Raw genomic sequence first — 18,379 nt, 5'->3', positions numbered from 1 at the left:
GCTAGCTGCTATCAAATGTCTTTTAGGCATTTTGGCAGCAGTGGATTTTTAAGGAGAGATTTCAAGTAGTCTCCCCTCCTGTGTTGCCGTGCTTAGCAGTAGCTGACTCTGAGTGTGTGCACGCATGGCCTAGGCCGTCCCGCTGTTGGGGATAAGATTCCATCCCTTTCTCAATGTATTGCTTAAAACTTTCGCACAAGAACATCTCTTGTACCCAGGCTCTTGCTTGCTTTTTCAGGATTTGAGCTATAGTGAGTAGGACCAGAATGTTAACAGCTTACTTGTTTACAATTTCAGGCAAAAGGATTTACATATAGAGAATTAAAAAAAAAAAATAGACCCAGAATCTGGGGGGAAGTAAATGGCAGTGTTAATTACAGGTTAGTGAATCACTAAGTCTATATAGCTTCTGTAACATGAGATTGAAGGGTGTGGTTGTGGTGGTTGTTGAAGTACCCTGCATGACACTGTAAGATTAAGCAGAGCTCATTTTATAATTTCTTTTATCCTTTCTTCCACTATGCGGCTGGTGAGAGACTGAGGGCAAAATTCTTAACTGATGTAAAGTTTTATTGTTAGTAACAGACAAGCATCGTCAGCACCAGTGATGAGCTCCCAAAATCCTAAGAACCGGTTCCCTACCGGGTCCTCGGCAGCACTTTGGCGGGGCGGGGGTGTTGTCTTCACTCGCTTCGGGCTTTCGGTGGCATTTTGGTGGCAGGTACTTCACCCGGAGTGAGTGAAGGGGGGGGGTAGTGGTGGAGGGGCCGGAGGAGCCTCCCCAGCTGGGAGCTCAGGCGGGCCGGGCAGGACAGTCCCGCGGGCCGGATGTGGCCCGCGGACCGGAGTTTGCTCACCCGCCTACCCCTTTAGGAACCGGTTCTACACCGGCTTCTAAATTTAACAACGGGTTCTTGCGAACTGGCTCCAGCTCATCACTGGTCAGCACTTAACAAATTTAAAAAATGGGTTTTTATGATTCTCATTTTCCATTTTATGACAAACAGAACAAATAATTCACATATATTTCCATTCACATTTTGAAAAATTATTAAATTTCCTGGGAAAAGTGTAGGTGGGTGGGCGGGAACTAGTAAATCTGAACTGATTACTAATTATAATATCTACTGTAGTTGTAAATGCATTACATTCTTCTTGATCTCATGAATAGTACCTTGGGATTATAATTGGTGGCAATATTCATTATGGTCAATATGTATAACTTCTCAGTGGACTTCTTCCTGGTGACCTGTTTTCCATGAATTCTGAGCCAGATTCTCTGTTTTAGCTGAGCAGTGTTCAGCAAAGGAATGGAGGAGGATGCGCACCAAAGCTGACTTTCAGATACCTTTTTGTGTCTTCCTGTATTCTCTGGATGACCAGGAGTCAGTTCAGCCCCCAGCATAAATTAGAGCAGCCCGGAGGCTGCTCTAACTCATGCTAAGCTGCAACAGCCAGGAATAGCTGAAATGCAGCACAGTCCAGCCAAACCTTTGCTTTGCCTAAACCAAGGTCTGCTATCCTGGCAGCTCTTTGTTGACTGGGGCACCTTCTTATGTGATGGGTAATCTTGTGGGATTTATGTCTATCCTCGTTGGGTTGCGAGAGCAGAACAGAGACTCTGCCCTTCTATATATGAAGAATGAATAATTTTCTGCCTGCAGCATAATGTTGTTGCCAATCATGGGAAATTAACTTTTTCTCATTCTTCTGTTCTTACATAGCAAAAATGAAATCATGCTGGACAATAAGAATCTATTTCTAATCTGTTATTCTGGGTTTGTCTTGTGTAACTGAGCGCACCAATGGCAAAACTCCTATTGATTTCAGTGGGGCCTGGATGTCCCCTTAAATATTTGATTCTCAATCCCATTGAGAGAGTGATGTTGCACCACTGTAAAACTGTTGTAACAGAGTGGAGAATCTGGCCTGCCATGTTGTATACAACACCAATTCTTTCTTCTAGCAACCTCAAGATAACACCAGTTGTTGGAACACCTGCTTATTGGCTATTGATGTTTATGGATTGGAGCAATATTCACCTTCAATCATGGAAGCTCCATGTGGGAGCTGTTAAATTAATTCCTGCTTTTGCTGCTGATGCTCGTCTAGTTTTCATGGTGGATTTCATTGAATCTTTATTGTTTTGCCATGTGATACTTAGTGACCTGCATTCTAAGTGCACGTTATTTTTCAAAGCACTTTGACTCGTTTTTTCTTTCAAAATTAGCTACATTTTTCTTCCTGTACTTTGAATTAAAACTATGTAGAATGCACCCCCAGAAGCCTGTGCCTTTCACAAACCTCTGATTGACGAGCATTTGGAAATTAGATTGCATATAAAATATTTTTGAAGGAGCTAGTCAGTTCACTGTCTTGTGGTAAGTAAACCCAGGTGCGCACACAGGAATAAGTTTAAGATTATTTTATTCCAAGCTCCAGCAAACGCTCTGCTTCACACAGTGTTGGGTTTTTGCTTACTTTTGATCCTACTTGCAGCACTGGGATTCACTGGCAATAGCTATCTGGTGGCTTAAAGGGATAAGTGTTGCATCAAGATTTTTTCAGGGCTGGTGCAACTTTTTGCTCCTGGTTAATGGCAGGTGCAAATCCTACTACAGATCAAATACTTAAATATTTTAGGGGTAGGATTTTTATCCAAAACTAATTGTGGACACTTCTGCATTCACACAAAGTGTCTGGGTGGAAGCGGTATAAAAATAAGGTGCTTAATATACATTCTTAAAATTATATTTAATAATAAGGCTAGTGTAGTAATTAAACGGGTCTGTTTTAAATTGTAGAGACTGATGCTGTTTTTGAAAGCAGGAAGTCTAATTTTTTTAATTCTAGTAGTTTAAGTTTGTACAATGAAGAGAATGATGTTATATATTTAATTATATATTTAATTATATATTTAATATGAGCTGATGACTTCCCTGTTTTGCAGGTTTTGCTGATCTTTGCAAAAGAAGACAACCAAAGTGATGGGTTCTGGTGGGCTTGTGATAGAGCTGGATACAGGTGCAATTTTGCCAGAACACCAGAGTCAGCGCTTGAATGTTTTCTTGATAAGCACCATGAAATAATTGTCATAGATCACAGGCATGCCAGATACTTTGATGCAGAAGCAATCTGCAGGTAACTTAATGGACGTTGTGCTTCTATTGAATGTCACGATGCATTGCAGAATACCACCTTGAATGGGCATAACAAAATCAAGACACAATGACATACAGAAAACAAGTTTGGAGACTGAGGACAGGGATTGCAGTACTCCATCACAAAGGAAAAAATAAAAACTACTTTGGCGGCTAAGACAGCAATAGAAATTACATTTAGTATATGAAGACACCTATTGTCAATAGGGCTGACACGTGACCAATAATGCCATCATTTTTGGTTCACAGCTTCCATAGGATCTTGAACCAGAGCTACCATAAAATCTTTCCACAGTGTGTGGTCATCACTTTTAGACTTACTCCTCTGAGAAATTAATCCTGCATCAACAGTTGGAGCAGCAGGGACTAGTGGAACACTGTCATTTGTCCCCTGGGTCTGCCACACTTCACTGATGGCACTTTAGTGAAGTTCATGTCATTCTTTGCATATGTGTGTGGTACTCTGTGTCAAAGCAGCTGCTTCTAAGTTTACAACCATTTATCATTAGGATTCTGGGGAAGGTATCTTTCCAACTGTTTCATTTATTTTACACAGCATGTCATGCTCTGCGCTTTTTCATCAGACCATCATGGGCAAATTTTGGCATGTTTATCCTGAATAGTATTTTACCATTCAGACAATTTTATTTATTTCAGTGGAACTACACACAGAGTAAGTGATTACCTGGTGGAAGTAAGGCATGGGCGGTATGAGGCTAGCCTCCAGCCCTGCCCCTTCCATGCCTGCTCCCCACCAGAGCCCAATGCCATCTACCGCAGTCACTGGCTGTACCCCAGGCTAGCACCCCCAGCCCCTGGAGCGCTGGGCGGCATGGCCCCAGCCCCCGGAGCACCGGGACCACTGCACAGGGGGAGCCGCACTGTGTGAAACAGAATGGAGTCTGGGGGCGGAGCATGGGTGGGGCCACACCTGGCTGTTTGGGGAGGCACAGCCTCCCCCAGCCTATGATACCCACTGCCCATGAAGTAAAGGTTTCTGAATCTGGTCTAATGTTAATGTGTTTTTAAAAAAATAAATAAAAAGAGGACCCTTTATTACTCACATATGGCAGGAAAGCCATTCCATATTTGACAATCAATCATATAATTTCAGTGTCTCAACAAGATGCACCTAATGGTTCTGAGACCTGTTGCAAAAGGCCTTTTTTTTTTTTAATGGTTCATATATGGTACAATTTATGGAAAGTAGAGCTGGTCTAACTGATTATCCTGTACCTATCCCTACAAAAACAGGCTTGTTCCCTTAAGTACCTTTTCTAGTGTTCAGTCTACTTTCTGAAGTCCTAAGCAATAAGGCTTCCACCACTTTCCTTCTGAAACTATTTCACAGTCTAACATCGCAATTTTCCTAATATTCAGCCTACATTTCCCCCCCTTTTTACCATTACTCCTAGTTTCTACCATTCCTTTCTTACCATCATTCCTAATTGTACCTTCTTATGCCATGTTAAATAATTGCTCTCTCTGGTGTTTAACCCTTCAGATATTTGTAAACTGTGATTGTTCACCCTTCTAGTTGTTGCTTAACCAAGCTATGTGTGTAGTTTTAGCTTTCCTCACAATTTAGTTGCCATATTATTTTTTTGTGCTCTTCTCTGAACAACATCTAATTTGTCAATGTGTCCCTGATATCTTGATGTCCACATCTTCTGGGAACAAACCCATCATGATAGATGGGTTTAAGGATTTGCAGATGGGGCAGGCACTAGAGATCCCATGAATCCTTAGTCTGTGAGGGGAAAAGCATGTTTTGTCTGCAGGAATCCAGGGCCGTGGCAGTTGAGGGCTGGCCTCTCTTAGTGCTCTGTACATTTCTCCCACCATGCAGAACAACTCCTTGTAGGAGCTGTGCTGCCATTGACCATACCTTTCACACCTCTGCCCTATACCACCGATAGGAGTAGGAGATGTAGATGAGAATTAATGCTTCATTTTCTAATCTTCCACCAAGATCTCTTTTTTGGCAATCAACTAATGAAAGTAGGGAGTATGCCATAAAGCAAGGGTGGGCAAACTTTTTGGCTCAAGGGCCACATGTGGGTATGGAAATTGTATGTCGGGCCATGAATGCTCTCAAAAGTGGGGGTGAAGGTGCGGGGGGGCAGTGAGGGCTACGGCTAGGGATATGACTCTGGGGTAGAGCTGGGGATGAGGGGTTGGGGGTGCAGGAGGGTGCTCCAGGCTGGGATCGAGGGGTTCAGAGGGAAGGAGGGGGATCAGGGCTGGTGCATGGGAGGGTGTCCGGGGTGCAGGCTCTGGCAGCACTTACCTCAAGCGGCTTCCAGAAGCAGCGGCATGTCTCCCCTTTGGCTCCTACGCGGCCAGGCGGAGTCAATGGGAGCTGCAGGGGCGGCGCTTGGGGTGGGAGCAGTGTGTGGAGTCCCCTGACAAGCCCCAGACCCCACTCCCTGACTGGAGCACCAGAATGCGGCAAGCACCAGACCCCGCTCCCCGGTGGGAGCTCGAGGCCCAGATTAAAACATCTTGGGGACCAGATGCGGCCCCCGGATCATAGTTTGCCCACCCCTGCCATATAGACAGACTGCTCCCCCTTCAAGCCCACCATACAATCCACACATCCATGGAATCCAAACCAAATTAAATTGGTGAGAAGGGGCTTCTCCGGGTTCCTTTGGTTTGGACAGATGCAGCTTCCTGCTCTCCCAAGGTTTGGGGCCTTTGGCCCAGAATTGAGGGAATGTGAACCTAGTATCCTTAAAGACCCAAAAATGAAATGGATAAAGTGCAAAAAATGTTTTTGGATGTCCTCTACCATTTTCCAGACTTGACTTTATAGAATCTTCTCTGAGGCTTTGTTCATTTTCTGTTATATAGAAGGTGAAGAAATTCAAAGTTGTCAATAAAGCATGGTGTGATATAGTGTGACACAGGACTTTTCTCCTTTCAGGTCAATCCGTGCTACAAAGCCATCGGAACACACTGTGATACTTGCTGTTGTTCCCCGCATGTAGGTATTTCTTTATATTTTTGTGAAAGTTTTGTTCTGTTCAAGAAAATGTTTATTATATACAATCAGTAATAATGTTTGCATGATGATGGGCAGTCTCATAGGCCACAAGCTACTATTTGTAGCTTGTGTGGAATATATTATCACTAGAAGTATTTGTTTTTACATAAAGAGGAAAAGATCAGTGATGTCGTCTTGTGGTAGGTTCACTTATTCTGTCTGATTGCAGACAAAACTATAACTTATTGCATTCTCTCACTGAAGAGGGTCATAACATAATGGCCTAAATATCAAAAAAATATAGAAAGCTGTGATGGAAGTTTTAGAAAGAATGTTGTAGCCAATAACATCTTGGGGTTATGTGGGATAGGGTGGAGTAGGGAGAGACTCAGGCCTGGTCCACACTAACCCCCCACTTCGAACTAAGATACGCAACTTCAGCTACGTGAATAACGTAGCTGAAGTTGAAGTACCTTAGTTTGAACTTACTGCAGGTCCAGACGCGGCAGGCAGGCTCCCCCGCCGATGCCATGTACTCCTCTCGCCGAGCAGGAGTACCGGCGTCGACGGCGAGCACTTCTGGGATCGATTTATCGCGTCTAGACAAGATGCAATAAATCGATCCCAGAAGATCGATTGCTTACCGCCGAACCCGGAGGTAAGTATAGACCTACCCTAAGAAATATAAATATAAGAAAACTTAACAGTCGCTTGATAGAAGGCAGGTCCCACATTCACTGGAATTTCCTGAAGTCTTAACTCTGCTTTTACTCTTTGCTCTGTTTTTTACACAGTTTACTCAGACAAAATTCCCATTGACTTTAATTGAGTGTCGCTTTAGTAAGGACTGAGGGCTTCTTCCTGTAAGTGGTTCTCAACCAGGGGGCTGCAAGCAGGTTTCAGGGGGTCTGCCAAGCATGGCTGGCATCAAACTTTCTAGGGCCCAGGGCAGAAAGCCAAAGCCCTGCCGGATGGGACTGCATCCAGGGACCCAGAGCCCCACCACAAGGGGCTGAAGCTGAAGCCTGATCAACTTAGTTTTGTGGTGTCCCCTGTGGTATGGGGGCCCAGGCAATTGCCCTCCTTGCTACCCCCTAATGGCGGCTCTGGCTTTTATATGCAGAAAACAGTTGTTGTGGCACAGATGGGCAGTGGAGTTTTTATAGCATGTTGGGGGGGCCTCAGAAAGAAAAAGACCGAGAACCCCTGCTGTAAGGCATTTGATTAACTCCTGTAAGGTGCCGAACAAGCTCAGCTGTCACAGAAATCAGAAAGCTCATGGGGAATTAAGGGCATACAGCACCTCACAGAATTCTTTCCAAAGAAATGGACTTAGGATTTGACTTGTTATGAGGAACACAACTAATATTAGTTATCAGCTTGAAGGGAAAAAGAGAGAGAGGAGTGCTAACAAAGATAAGGAACAGAACAATAATGAAGAGCCCATGACATTTCTAAGAGCTCAATGAAAAGTTCTAGAGATGCATACAAATTATATCACATTATTATTCCAAGGCAGTCTTGTCAAATCTAATCATGGCTCTGCATACTGTATAACTAAAGGAAATAGCGAGGTCATTTCCCCCACCTAGTTCTGTTTGTTTTCTAATTGTGTGACCAGGTAATCATAACAAAATAAAATATAAAAGATTTATTGGTCATTTTCACTCTTTAATGAATAACTAACTTTAGTTTTTTTTTCTCCTCTGTGTATACCTCTATCCCAGGGGTAGGCAACCTATGGCACGGGTGCCAAAGGCAGCACGCGAGCTGATTTTCAGTGGCACTCACACTGCCGGGTCCGGGCCACTGGTCCAAGGGGCTCTGCATTTTAATTTAATTTTAAATGAAGCTTCTTAAACATTTTAAAAACCTTATTTACTTTATATACAACAATAGTTTAGTTACATATTATAGACGTATAGAAAGGGACCTTCTAAAAACATTAAAATGTATTACTGGCACATGAAACCTTAAATCAGAGTGAATAAATGAAGACTTGGCACACCACTTCTGAAAGGTTGCCAACCCCTGCTCTATCCTCTTTATATTCGCTTTCTTTGTAAAAAAAACTCTTCTCTCTACCTGAAAAGAGCCAGCACTTCTCTTGAACATCTAGCAGGCTTGCTGCAATAGTGATGGAAAAAATACAGTAACTGCCTCCAATATCTGTCATGATATCCTACAGTTAGTATATTGCTGTAGGTATCTAAACATACACATCAGGAAGAGCTACATCTGCAAATGGATTACATGATATATACTGGGATTATATTTTGTGCCATGTTATTCTTCCTACAGTCTGTTTAGATAACTGTCAAGTTATCATTTTGGATGATATGTTCTGCTTTTCTGTAGATCTGACCAAGAAGAGACCTCTGTTCTTCCCCTTCTCCATGCGGGCTTTGATAGGGTATGTAATTTACTAAAGAATCAGGGTAATTTCTACAAACACTTCAATTTTTTATAACTAAAAATGAGTTCATGAATTATTCATGTAAAGCACAAGTTTGCTTGTATCATGTTAACTACACTGTAGTGATGAGAAAATAACTTAATCAAACACTGTTTGTATTTAACTGGAAATGTCTAAGTATACACCATAAGAAAAACATATAGACCTACCCAATGCTTCCACAAGGAGCAGTAATGTTGGTAGATGAATTCCTGTTGGCCTGGGCACAATTTTCCATTACAGGTGGCAGGATAAATATTGTGCAGATGGGAGTCCTTTGTTGCTCCTTTGAAAAAGGAGCAGGTTGGACCCCTGGGGTTTGTATGTGTTGCATGTCACAGCATGCACTCTAGCCATCAGGAGAGCTGTTCATCCCTCTAGCTGGCAGCCCATACCTATCTGGGGCAAATGGGGCCTAATCCAACTCCAACTGAAATCAAAAGGTGTCTTTCCATTGTTTTCAGTAGAGATTGAATCAGGTTGGTTGTGTGATATTGACACATTGGCCTGCAAACTCTCCTGGTGCTCTGGGTATTAGATTCTGCCATGCTGCTTGCACAAAGGGAGGATGAAAAAGATGTCTGTGCCTTCTTTCTCTCCATGGCACCTGTGTAGCTGAGAACTGAGAAAGTAGCCCTGTAAAGAAAGAGATGATAATCCAATAGCTAGGGTGCTAGTCTAGGATTCTGGAGACCCAGGTTCAATTCCCTGCTCTACCACAGACTTCCTGTGTGACTTGGGCAAGACTCTAAGTCTTTTTGTGTACCTCAGTCCCCATCTGTAAAATGGGGATATAGTACTTCCCTATCTCACAGGAGTGTTGTGAAGCTAAATGCATTAAGCACTGAGGTGCTCACACGCTGTGGTAATGGGGGAGGGGAGGACATATAAGTACCTAAGACAGATAGATGTCAGCCCATAAGTTTGCAACTTTAATTTTCTTTTTAGTTTAGTGTATTGTTAAAAAAAAAAGGTTGTTTAATTCTTTTAGTCACATTCTTTACTATTAAATTTTTTTGTCTCAAGTTCTCCTTTTTTCCTAATGCCTAGTATTTTGTCCAAAGATTTCAGGGCCATATGTTCTGTAAGCTAGATTGTAACTTAATGTGCAGTCCTGAGCAAGGATGGTGCATAACCACCCTAAAAGTAGCTGCAGGAGGCACTCTGTGTGACTCTGACACATAGCTCTCAGTCATCGGTCCCTGCCTGTGCTGGCCTTGTACCAGCAGCAATCTGACCCTCCCTGCACTAGTTCAGCTGTACTGGATAGTGAAAAGGGAGGATTGATCCAAAGTCTTACCTGTTCTCTCCCACCTGCCCCAGGCAGGAGAGCAAGTGGGTACATTCACTTTCTCTTGCATGGCCAGACCAAAGGTAGGGGGGGTTCAGGAAGGCTTCTTAAAACAGATGGGAAGAAGAATTTGAAATGAAGCAAGGAATGATTTCCTTTGACTAATTTTCTGAAAGTTTATTGTCATCATAAGTGTTTCATGATCCTCTGCTTTTTAGAAATGAATTAGATACTTCTCCATGATCATTTAACGTAATCCATTAGCCTGTTGTCATCCCCATTGAACGTTGAACATCATTTTTTCCATCCCCCTAATTATTTGTAATGCTGTAATCAGTACGTCAGCATGATTTTATTGATTAGTACCAACTTCCAGAATCAACTTGTTAAGACTAGATTCCACTGAATATCTTCCTGACATAGTTTATGTTGCCATTATGACCTTTCTTATCAGCATTGTTTTCAAGCTCTAGAACATGTCAGATATCAGAGTCTACTTCCGCCCGTCACAAGCAGAGGGGGAGCATAGCATTGTTTCATGCTTGAATGGGTATCCACAGGCTCCAAATCCATTCAAGGGAGAAAAGATCAGCATTGTGCACATACACAGACTAAGATTTTTATCAGCAACAGAATGAAATCAATTTTTGAAAAAACAGATTCATTTTGTTCAAATTTTATGTATCTCATTTTACTATTTCCCTTTTTGATAGCTTTATTTTATCATATCGCTATTCATTATGATGTTGGCGTGTAGCACCTACCTTTTACCTACCCTTCCTTAATTTTTTTTCTTGGAAAAACACAACTTGACAGTTTTGTGTATCTTACTGCTAGTTCTGGTGGTTGTGTCTGGATTTTTTGCACATGTGTAAATTTTAAAAAGTTAACGAAGGGTTTAATCCTGCACCCAGTAAAGCTATTGAAAATGATACTGAACTTCTTTGTAAAATGCTTTGAGATCTACTGATGAAAAGCTCCATGTAAGAGGTAGGTGTTTGTTTGTATTATTATTATTTACTGGAATTTTGTTGCTGACTTCCTTGGATTCTGGACTGGGCTCAAAGGCTTATTGAAAGCTGATTTAATCTCTTCTTGGAATTGTTTTGTCAGCTAATCAATAGATTTTTCTACAATACAGTATATTAGATCTATGTCCTGTAGCGATGAATAATTCTGGACTTTTGCTTAAGAGCTTTTCTGTATCTTTGTCATTTAAGTGACCTTTAAATTATCTTTATTGATCCTATGAAATTCCTGAATCACTGCCTTTGGGGTTTGGTTTTGATAGATTCTGTGATCAGTTCCTATAAGATGAGTAATTTTGTTAATCATCTAGTACATAGCTGCTACAGTGACAGAAAATCTTCTGGACTGTATGCAGGAACAATCATGTTTTAGGAGTTATTTCTGTTCATTGTTTCATAAAGAGGGCGGGAACCTTTTTTCATAGGCCATAGACTGATTGAAACCAAGTCACCTAAACCTATTGCTTTCCAATTATTGCTTCTTGGGGTGAAACACTTCCAGAATATCTTCTGAAGTCTTTTTTTTTTTTCCTTTCTGTATGTATTTTGCTATTTTTTTAAATTAAGTGGCTTCCGTGTGTTCATGTTGGTGTAGTAAATGTTTGTGCTGATTCCCTTTTATACTCAAAAGTATTGACTATATATTAATGAATTAATTGCATAAATCTACTACACATCCATAAGAGAATAGAATATATCTTTCTCCGCATGGGTGTCCCTTTCTGGTTCTGTCAGTTCTTTTCGTCAGTGTTGATCTGATTTTTCTTCTGCAGCATTGTATCCTCATGTGATAATACTGCACAGACCGAGTCTTAACTTCTGCAAAGTGTAAATTGTTCTTTTGGTTGCACTGTGTAGGTATTCAATAGTGTATTAAAATATTCATACAACTCTCAACATGGTGCCATTTAATGAGTTTTTAAAACACTATGAAATGAACACAGCTGTACCAATAGCAGATTTTTAAAGCCCAAAATCTGTGAGAGGAAACTGACTTTATTGCTGGCAGCTTGAGATGAACATTCATATGGTGACACATCACTGTTTTTGTAGAGAAAAAGAGGGTATGTGGCATAGTACTAATGCTGTACAGCTTCCTCTAAAAAGGACCTTTGATGTTCTTCAAAGGATTGGCTGCTGGCTCTCAATCCAGCTGTCCTTCCACAAAACTAACATAATTAGAGAGGTGTTCTTTTGTGGAGAACACAATAAAATCTGTGCAAGCATTTATAAAGTGGTTGTTTCAGAGCTTCCCCAACAGTTTTACTAGTCAGCAGTTCACTATAACTGAAGTCAAAGAGCCAGATTCTTCTCCCCTTATAGTCAATGGCAAAACTCTCTAGACTTCAGTGGGAGCGGGACTGGATGCTATATTTGCCAGAGAGGAGGAGGTGGGGGGAAGAAACCAAAACCATTCTTACTTCTGGAGTGTACAGATATTACCGTTTGCTGTCCACTTTTTCTTGACCACTGTCAGTGTACTCAGTACTTCAAGCATCCTTTATAAGCCAGGTTCTACCATCCGTACTCACGCTGAGGAGTCCCTTGGACTTCAATGAAACCAGGCATAGACTAAACTTCCTACTCCTTGTCAGTTCTGGACCATCATAGATTAATTTGGTATTAATGTGAATGTTGTACATGTTTCTCAGGCATTCCTTTCCTTTTCAGAATTAAGTGATGGACATGCAATATGAAAAGTCCTTGCAATATAGGTTCTGGATCAGGTTTTTATTTTTTATAATTATCTATTTACCTGGCTTCCTAAAACCAAACAAGAAAATGTGCAGTTACTTAGCATATTACCTCACTTGCTTTGTACATTACTCGGCAATGTTGTCTTAACAATTAGAAAATCAATACAGTGGAAAAGATTGTTATAGCATTAGCCCCAATGGTACAAATAAGGGTTTGAAAGATTAGTGCTTTAGCAACAGAAGTATAAATAAAGGTTTAAAAGTAATCAGACCTATTTCATGTACTGTCTCTGATTCTTTTCCAGAGATTTATGGAGAATAGCAACATAATTGCTTGTTACAATGAATTGATTCAAATAGAACATGGGGAGGTGCGGTCACAGTTCAAACTACGGTATGTAGAAGCACAAAAAAATGAACATAAACTACTTTTATTGTCCAATATCCCGCGGAATTACTTGTTTGTGCATCTGCCTCCTTGTGGGTTCCATATACTGCATTCTGTGTTCAGAAAACCTGTCAGAGGTGATTATCTGTCATCATCAGTTCTGATGGGGTTTTGTGCTCCACTTGCCTTGATATGGCTTATAGTGAATTTAGGCCACAATGCAGCTCTCCTTGCTAAAGTTCCCCCTGTAAATCAGAATGAGGCCAGTTTGTAGAAATAGTGTGAAAGAGCAATGTACAATTCAGCTGGTGGGATAGGGTTTGATATGAAATTTGTCTGGTCTTGTATACATGGTGCATACACTATAATTTTAAATGACTTAATTAAGATAATTTAGGTTATTATTCATCTAGTGTTTACTTACTGTGTGTGACATCCTGTCATAAACTCGATCTAGAGCCAAATCCTGATGCCTTTTTACTCCGTTTTTACTCATTCTTCGTTTGGGCAAAACTTGTATTGATCTCGATGAGAGTTTGGCCTCTGTAAGGAATAGATTTTATCCCATAGTGATGGTATTCCATTATAGGCTTTGTTTACTATAACTAGTTTAATAGAGAGGAGGGGGGTGTAAAATATATACTCAATCATCTATGTATGTAAAAAACTTGTTGAAATTAATAAATAAACCTGTAGCAGAAAAGAAACCATATTTAATCTTTCCAACAATATGGAAGAGGAGTAATCTACAGTGTTGACCTTTGGAAAAGAACATCTTTTCTGTGAATTTTAGTTCACTCTACAGGAATGCTATAAACATTTTTCATTAATTGGCCTGATCTTTCACCATCTAAGTCAAGGGAAGCAAGAGCAGACCCTCTTTGCAGAATCTACTTTTACTGTTTAGATGGTAGGTCTTATAAGACCTTGATTTCAAATAGATCTTGAGGTGGCCTTGAAATTTGCACAGACAGCTTTGTGCATACAATAATTTGCACATCCAAATACAGAAAAGTATTTGCAAAACAGGATTTGTGTGTACAGTAAATTGTACAAAATTGCACAGACAAATTTTGAAGCCATCTTTTAAAATGTATTTGACAATTACTAATTTATGAATTGATGAGACATTCTGAATTAACAGAATAGTCCAGAACAGTGAGTTAATTACTGGATAAAATTGTTAAACTAGTGTTTTCAGGTAGCTACAGAATGAGAAATGGTCTAATAGCATTACTTTATCAAGTGCATTTACTCAGTGAATAGAATTTAATTAGCGCTAGTCCAGAAAATTTTAAAAATATCGTTGGTTAAAACACTTCGTGGCCAATATGAGCTCTGATGTAAGCAGGCTCATCAGGAAAATAAAGCACTTGTGAATTTTTAAAGTTGCGTACTATTGGATGGTGCTTGGAAGGGCACACCAGTTACTACAGTGTGAAAGTAGAGGAATGCAGAATTCAAAATAAGTGTAATACAAAACTTAGCCTTTACCAAAAGATTAATATAGCCTATATACAGTATCTGTAGTCTGTGATAAGGCTAATGGAATATAATCTGTAATGACAGTGTAAAAGGAAACCTTTCCAGATAATTTGATGTAATTTTCAGACTACCACCTCCAAACTCAGTATGTACTATAATAATAGAAACCCCTTGCCCAGCAGTGTGCAAAGTCAGAATCCTGCCAGAAACTCTAAATACTGAAAATAACCTACTTAACTATTCTCAGATAAGAAATTAACTTAATTAGTCTTTTTGCACCCTCTAGGCTTAAAACTTCCTAGGCACTTGCATCTGTCATCTAGCACTTGTCTGGAATGTACAGGAATAAAAAAACAAAGAATTATTAAAAAGGTCAATAGGCATTCATTTCATGTCAGCACATTGAATATGCCCTCATACTTCCTGTTCTGTTTTCATTTGTTTCCTTTTCCAATAATCATTACATCCTGCTTGTTTAAAGAGTACAAAAACAGGATGTTTTAATATGTAGAATTATAGCTTCCAAGGACAGAACACTAATACAGCCTGAACACCTCTGCATGAACAGTATTAATAATTAATATAAGTAATTGAATTCCCAAATCCAGGGAACATGACTCATATTGATTATTACATTTTTCTGCAGCTTTATTGAAAATAAAGCCATCAGCCAAAGAAAGCTTAAAGTCCTCATTACATTTTGAAGCCAACATGTTAGTCTCTGGAGGTAATTAATCTACCAAATCTACCGATATCCTTTCACCTAGATTATTTAAAGGAACTGAGCTGTGCTCTCCCCTTTCTTTTTCAGTTTTCCGTAGTTTTACAAGCCACAACAAAAAAATTAATACTAAAGCACTGCTTTTTTGCGTCTGCATAACTCTTAAAAAAATGCCTTCCACTTAAAGAAATAATTTGGAAAGCAATTTGTCTTTAATCAAATAAACTTTGTTGGTATTTTCATCCACTTAATGTGAGTTGCACCTCAATATCACCTCTGAATTTGGACCACAGAGACTGCGTTAACGTAGCTCTGTTTCAAACAAACTGGTGCCTTTTCATATTCACAAGCAGGGTCTACATGGAACAGTTAGCGTTCAGCAAGTTAGTAAGCTTTATAAAACACACTCTACTGTCACACTATACTGCACCATGTAGACAAGCTCTAAGTGGATCCAAGTTGCTGTAACTAACATTGAGGAACAAGAAGATGTGTGTGTGTGTTGGGGGGGGGGGGGGGTAGGGAAGCACCTAACACGAGGGTGTAAGAAGATGCAAGTTAAAGCAGACTGACCCCGGACTTGAATTTACACAATTTTCTTGCTTTGTAAGGCATAAGTTACATAAACTTAGTCCCACTTAAACCTATTTCCACCCACTTCAATATCACTGGTGTGTATTTTACACCTTTCCCACACCTCTCAGTTTGACTCTACTAGGTTTTAAATCCACAACTGTAACTGAGAATGATCTCAAAAAGGCATTTAATGTATGGCTGCAACACTTTTTGGTTTGCTACTGCCAATGCAGACATCAGCCCCCAGAGACAGCTTCAGTTAACTTCGTGATACTCAGACCTCAGTGGTTCAAGAGCCAAATTAGTGATCAACATTATCCAAGTGTGAATTCATTGTTTCATTTACTATAGTACTATTATATATATATATATATGTGTATATATTGTGTATATATATATATACACATTCTCACAACAAATTCCCAAGGGTACCCAAGGTTGTGGGCACCTCACTACCACCTGCCCTTAGCATGAGGAAGCTTTGTCTGTGCCTGATGAGGGTCAGCTCCCTGCCTCCACCAGTCACAGGCAACACAAGTCCTGCCCTCTAGGCCTATGCAGGAACACCCCAGACCGCCCACACATCTCCATGGAGTGTCCAGCCCCTGTTCCACTGGACACTTGGAGTATTCACAGAATCGCTACTTCCAAAGAAGCTGTACGGCCCAGAGTATGTGTTTCACCTCAGATCACCGCTCTGCTAAACACTTAGGTATGTTTATAGTGAAAACAAGTAAGTTTTTATTTAACAAAGTAGAGAGATTCTAGTGATTTGCAAGTAAAGGTATTGGAAACAGTTGATTATGTATCAAAATCATAACACACATTCTAGAACCTAGACTTGCTTAACTAGATACTTTCATGTCTTACAGAGCAATGCTCACCCAAAGCCCTTGAAGTGTTTTACAGACAGGCTTGGCTGTGAACTTCCATTCATGAGACAAGTCACGCTGTCCGCTTGCCTCCTCGGTGAAAGATTTAGGATGTAAAATTTCCTCTCTTGAAGATTTTGCAATTTCTTGATTAGTATTTGGCTCAGTATGCAAACAGACATCCATTGTGAGATATGCAATGCCCAATACACAGATGGCCAGACAGAGAGAGAAGCGTCTGTTACATCCTGCTTGAAAGTAACCTGAGACATGTCACCTCCTGGTTACTTGCTTCAAGAAAATAATTTTCTGTACAGAGCCATAACTCCTTTAATATTGTCTGTACATACATTTCACAGTGATTTATTATGATCAGTAGGCCATTGGCTCTTGGTAGAGACCTCACGTATCTCTCACCAAAGACACCACTGGTAGCCAATCCTATAATAAACTAAAGATTTATTAACTAGGAAAAAGAAATGAGAGTTATTTGCAAGTTTAAGGCAGGTAAACATACACTCACATGAAAAGTTTCAGAGTAGCAGCCGTGTTAGTCTGTATCCGCAAAAAGAAGAACAGGAGGACTTGTGGCACCTTAGAGACTAACAAATTTATTAGAGCATAAGCTTTCGTGGACTACAGCCCACTTCTTCGGATGCATATAGAATGGAACATATATTGAGGAGATATATATACACACACAGACAGAGAGCATAAACAGGTGGGAGTTGTCTTACCACCTCTGAGAGGCCAATTAATTAAGAGAAAACAAACTTTTGAAGTGATAATCAAGCTAGCTCAGTACAGACAGTTAGATAACAAGTGTGAGAATACTTACAAGGCGAGATAGATTCAATGTTTGTAATGGCTCAGCCATTCCCAGTCTTTATTCAAACCGGAGTTGATTGTGTCTAGTTTGCATATCAATTCTAGCTCAGCAGTTTCTCGTTGGAGTCTGTTTTTGAAGTTTTTCTGTTGTAATATAGCCACCTGCAGGTCTGTCACTGAATGACCAGACAGGTTAAAGTGTTCTCCCACTGGTTTTTGAGTATTTTGATTCCTGATGTCAGATTTGTGTCCATTAATTCTTTTGCGTAGAGACTGTCCAGTTTGGCCAATGTACATGGCAGAGGGGCATTGCTGGCACATGATGGCATATATCACATTGGTAGATGTGCAGGTGAACGAGCCCCTGATGGTATGGCTGATGTGATTAGGTCCTATGATGATGTCACTGGAATAGATATGTGGACAGAGTTGGCATCGGGGTTTGTTACAAGGATAGGTTCCTGGGTTAGTGGTTTTGTTCAGTGATGTGTGGTTGCTGGTGAGTATTTGCTTTAGGTTCGGGGGTTGTCTGTAAGCGAGGACAGGTCTGTCTCCCAAGATCTGAGAGAGTAAAGGATCATCTTTCAGGATAGGTTGTAGATCTCTGATGATGCGCTGGAGAGGTTTTAGTTGGGGGCTGAAGGTGACAGCTAGTGGTGTTCTGTTATTTTCTTTGTTGGGCCTGTCTTGTAGGAGGTGACTTCTGGGTACTCGTCTGGCTCTGTCAATCTGTTTTTTCACTTCAGCAGGTGGGTATTGTAGTTTTAAGAATGCTTGATAGAGATCTTGTAGGTGCTTGTCTCTATCCGAGGGATTGGAGCAAATGCGGTTATATCTTAGGGCTTGGCTGTAGACAATGGATCGTGTGGTGTGTCCTGGATGGAAGCT

General features: G+C 40.5%; 1 protein-coding gene across 3 annotated transcripts in view; it reads left to right on the top strand.

Moving 5' to 3' along the window:
* Positions 1–18,379, top strand: part of PDE8B (phosphodiesterase 8B) — a 153,705-nt gene that overhangs the window by 86,267 nt on the left and 49,059 nt on the right. For all 3 annotated transcript variants that reach the window (XM_005288297.4, XM_065550073.1, XM_065550074.1), the window contains exons 3-6: positions 2,951–3,141; positions 6,091–6,150; positions 8,509–8,563; positions 12,927–13,015. In XM_005288297.4, coding sequence (XP_005288354.3) covers positions 2,951–3,141; positions 6,091–6,150; positions 8,509–8,563; positions 12,927–13,015 — 395 coding nt within the window. The remainder of the gene's footprint in view (positions 1–2,950; positions 3,142–6,090; positions 6,151–8,508; positions 8,564–12,926; positions 13,016–18,379) is intronic.

Source organism: Chrysemys picta, chromosome 6 (assembly GCF_011386835.1).
Source record: "Chrysemys picta bellii isolate R12L10 chromosome 6, ASM1138683v2, whole genome shotgun sequence".
NCBI lineage: Eukaryota > Metazoa > Chordata > Testudines > Emydidae > Chrysemys > Chrysemys picta.
This window is presented reverse-complemented; position numbering and strand designations above follow the sequence as displayed.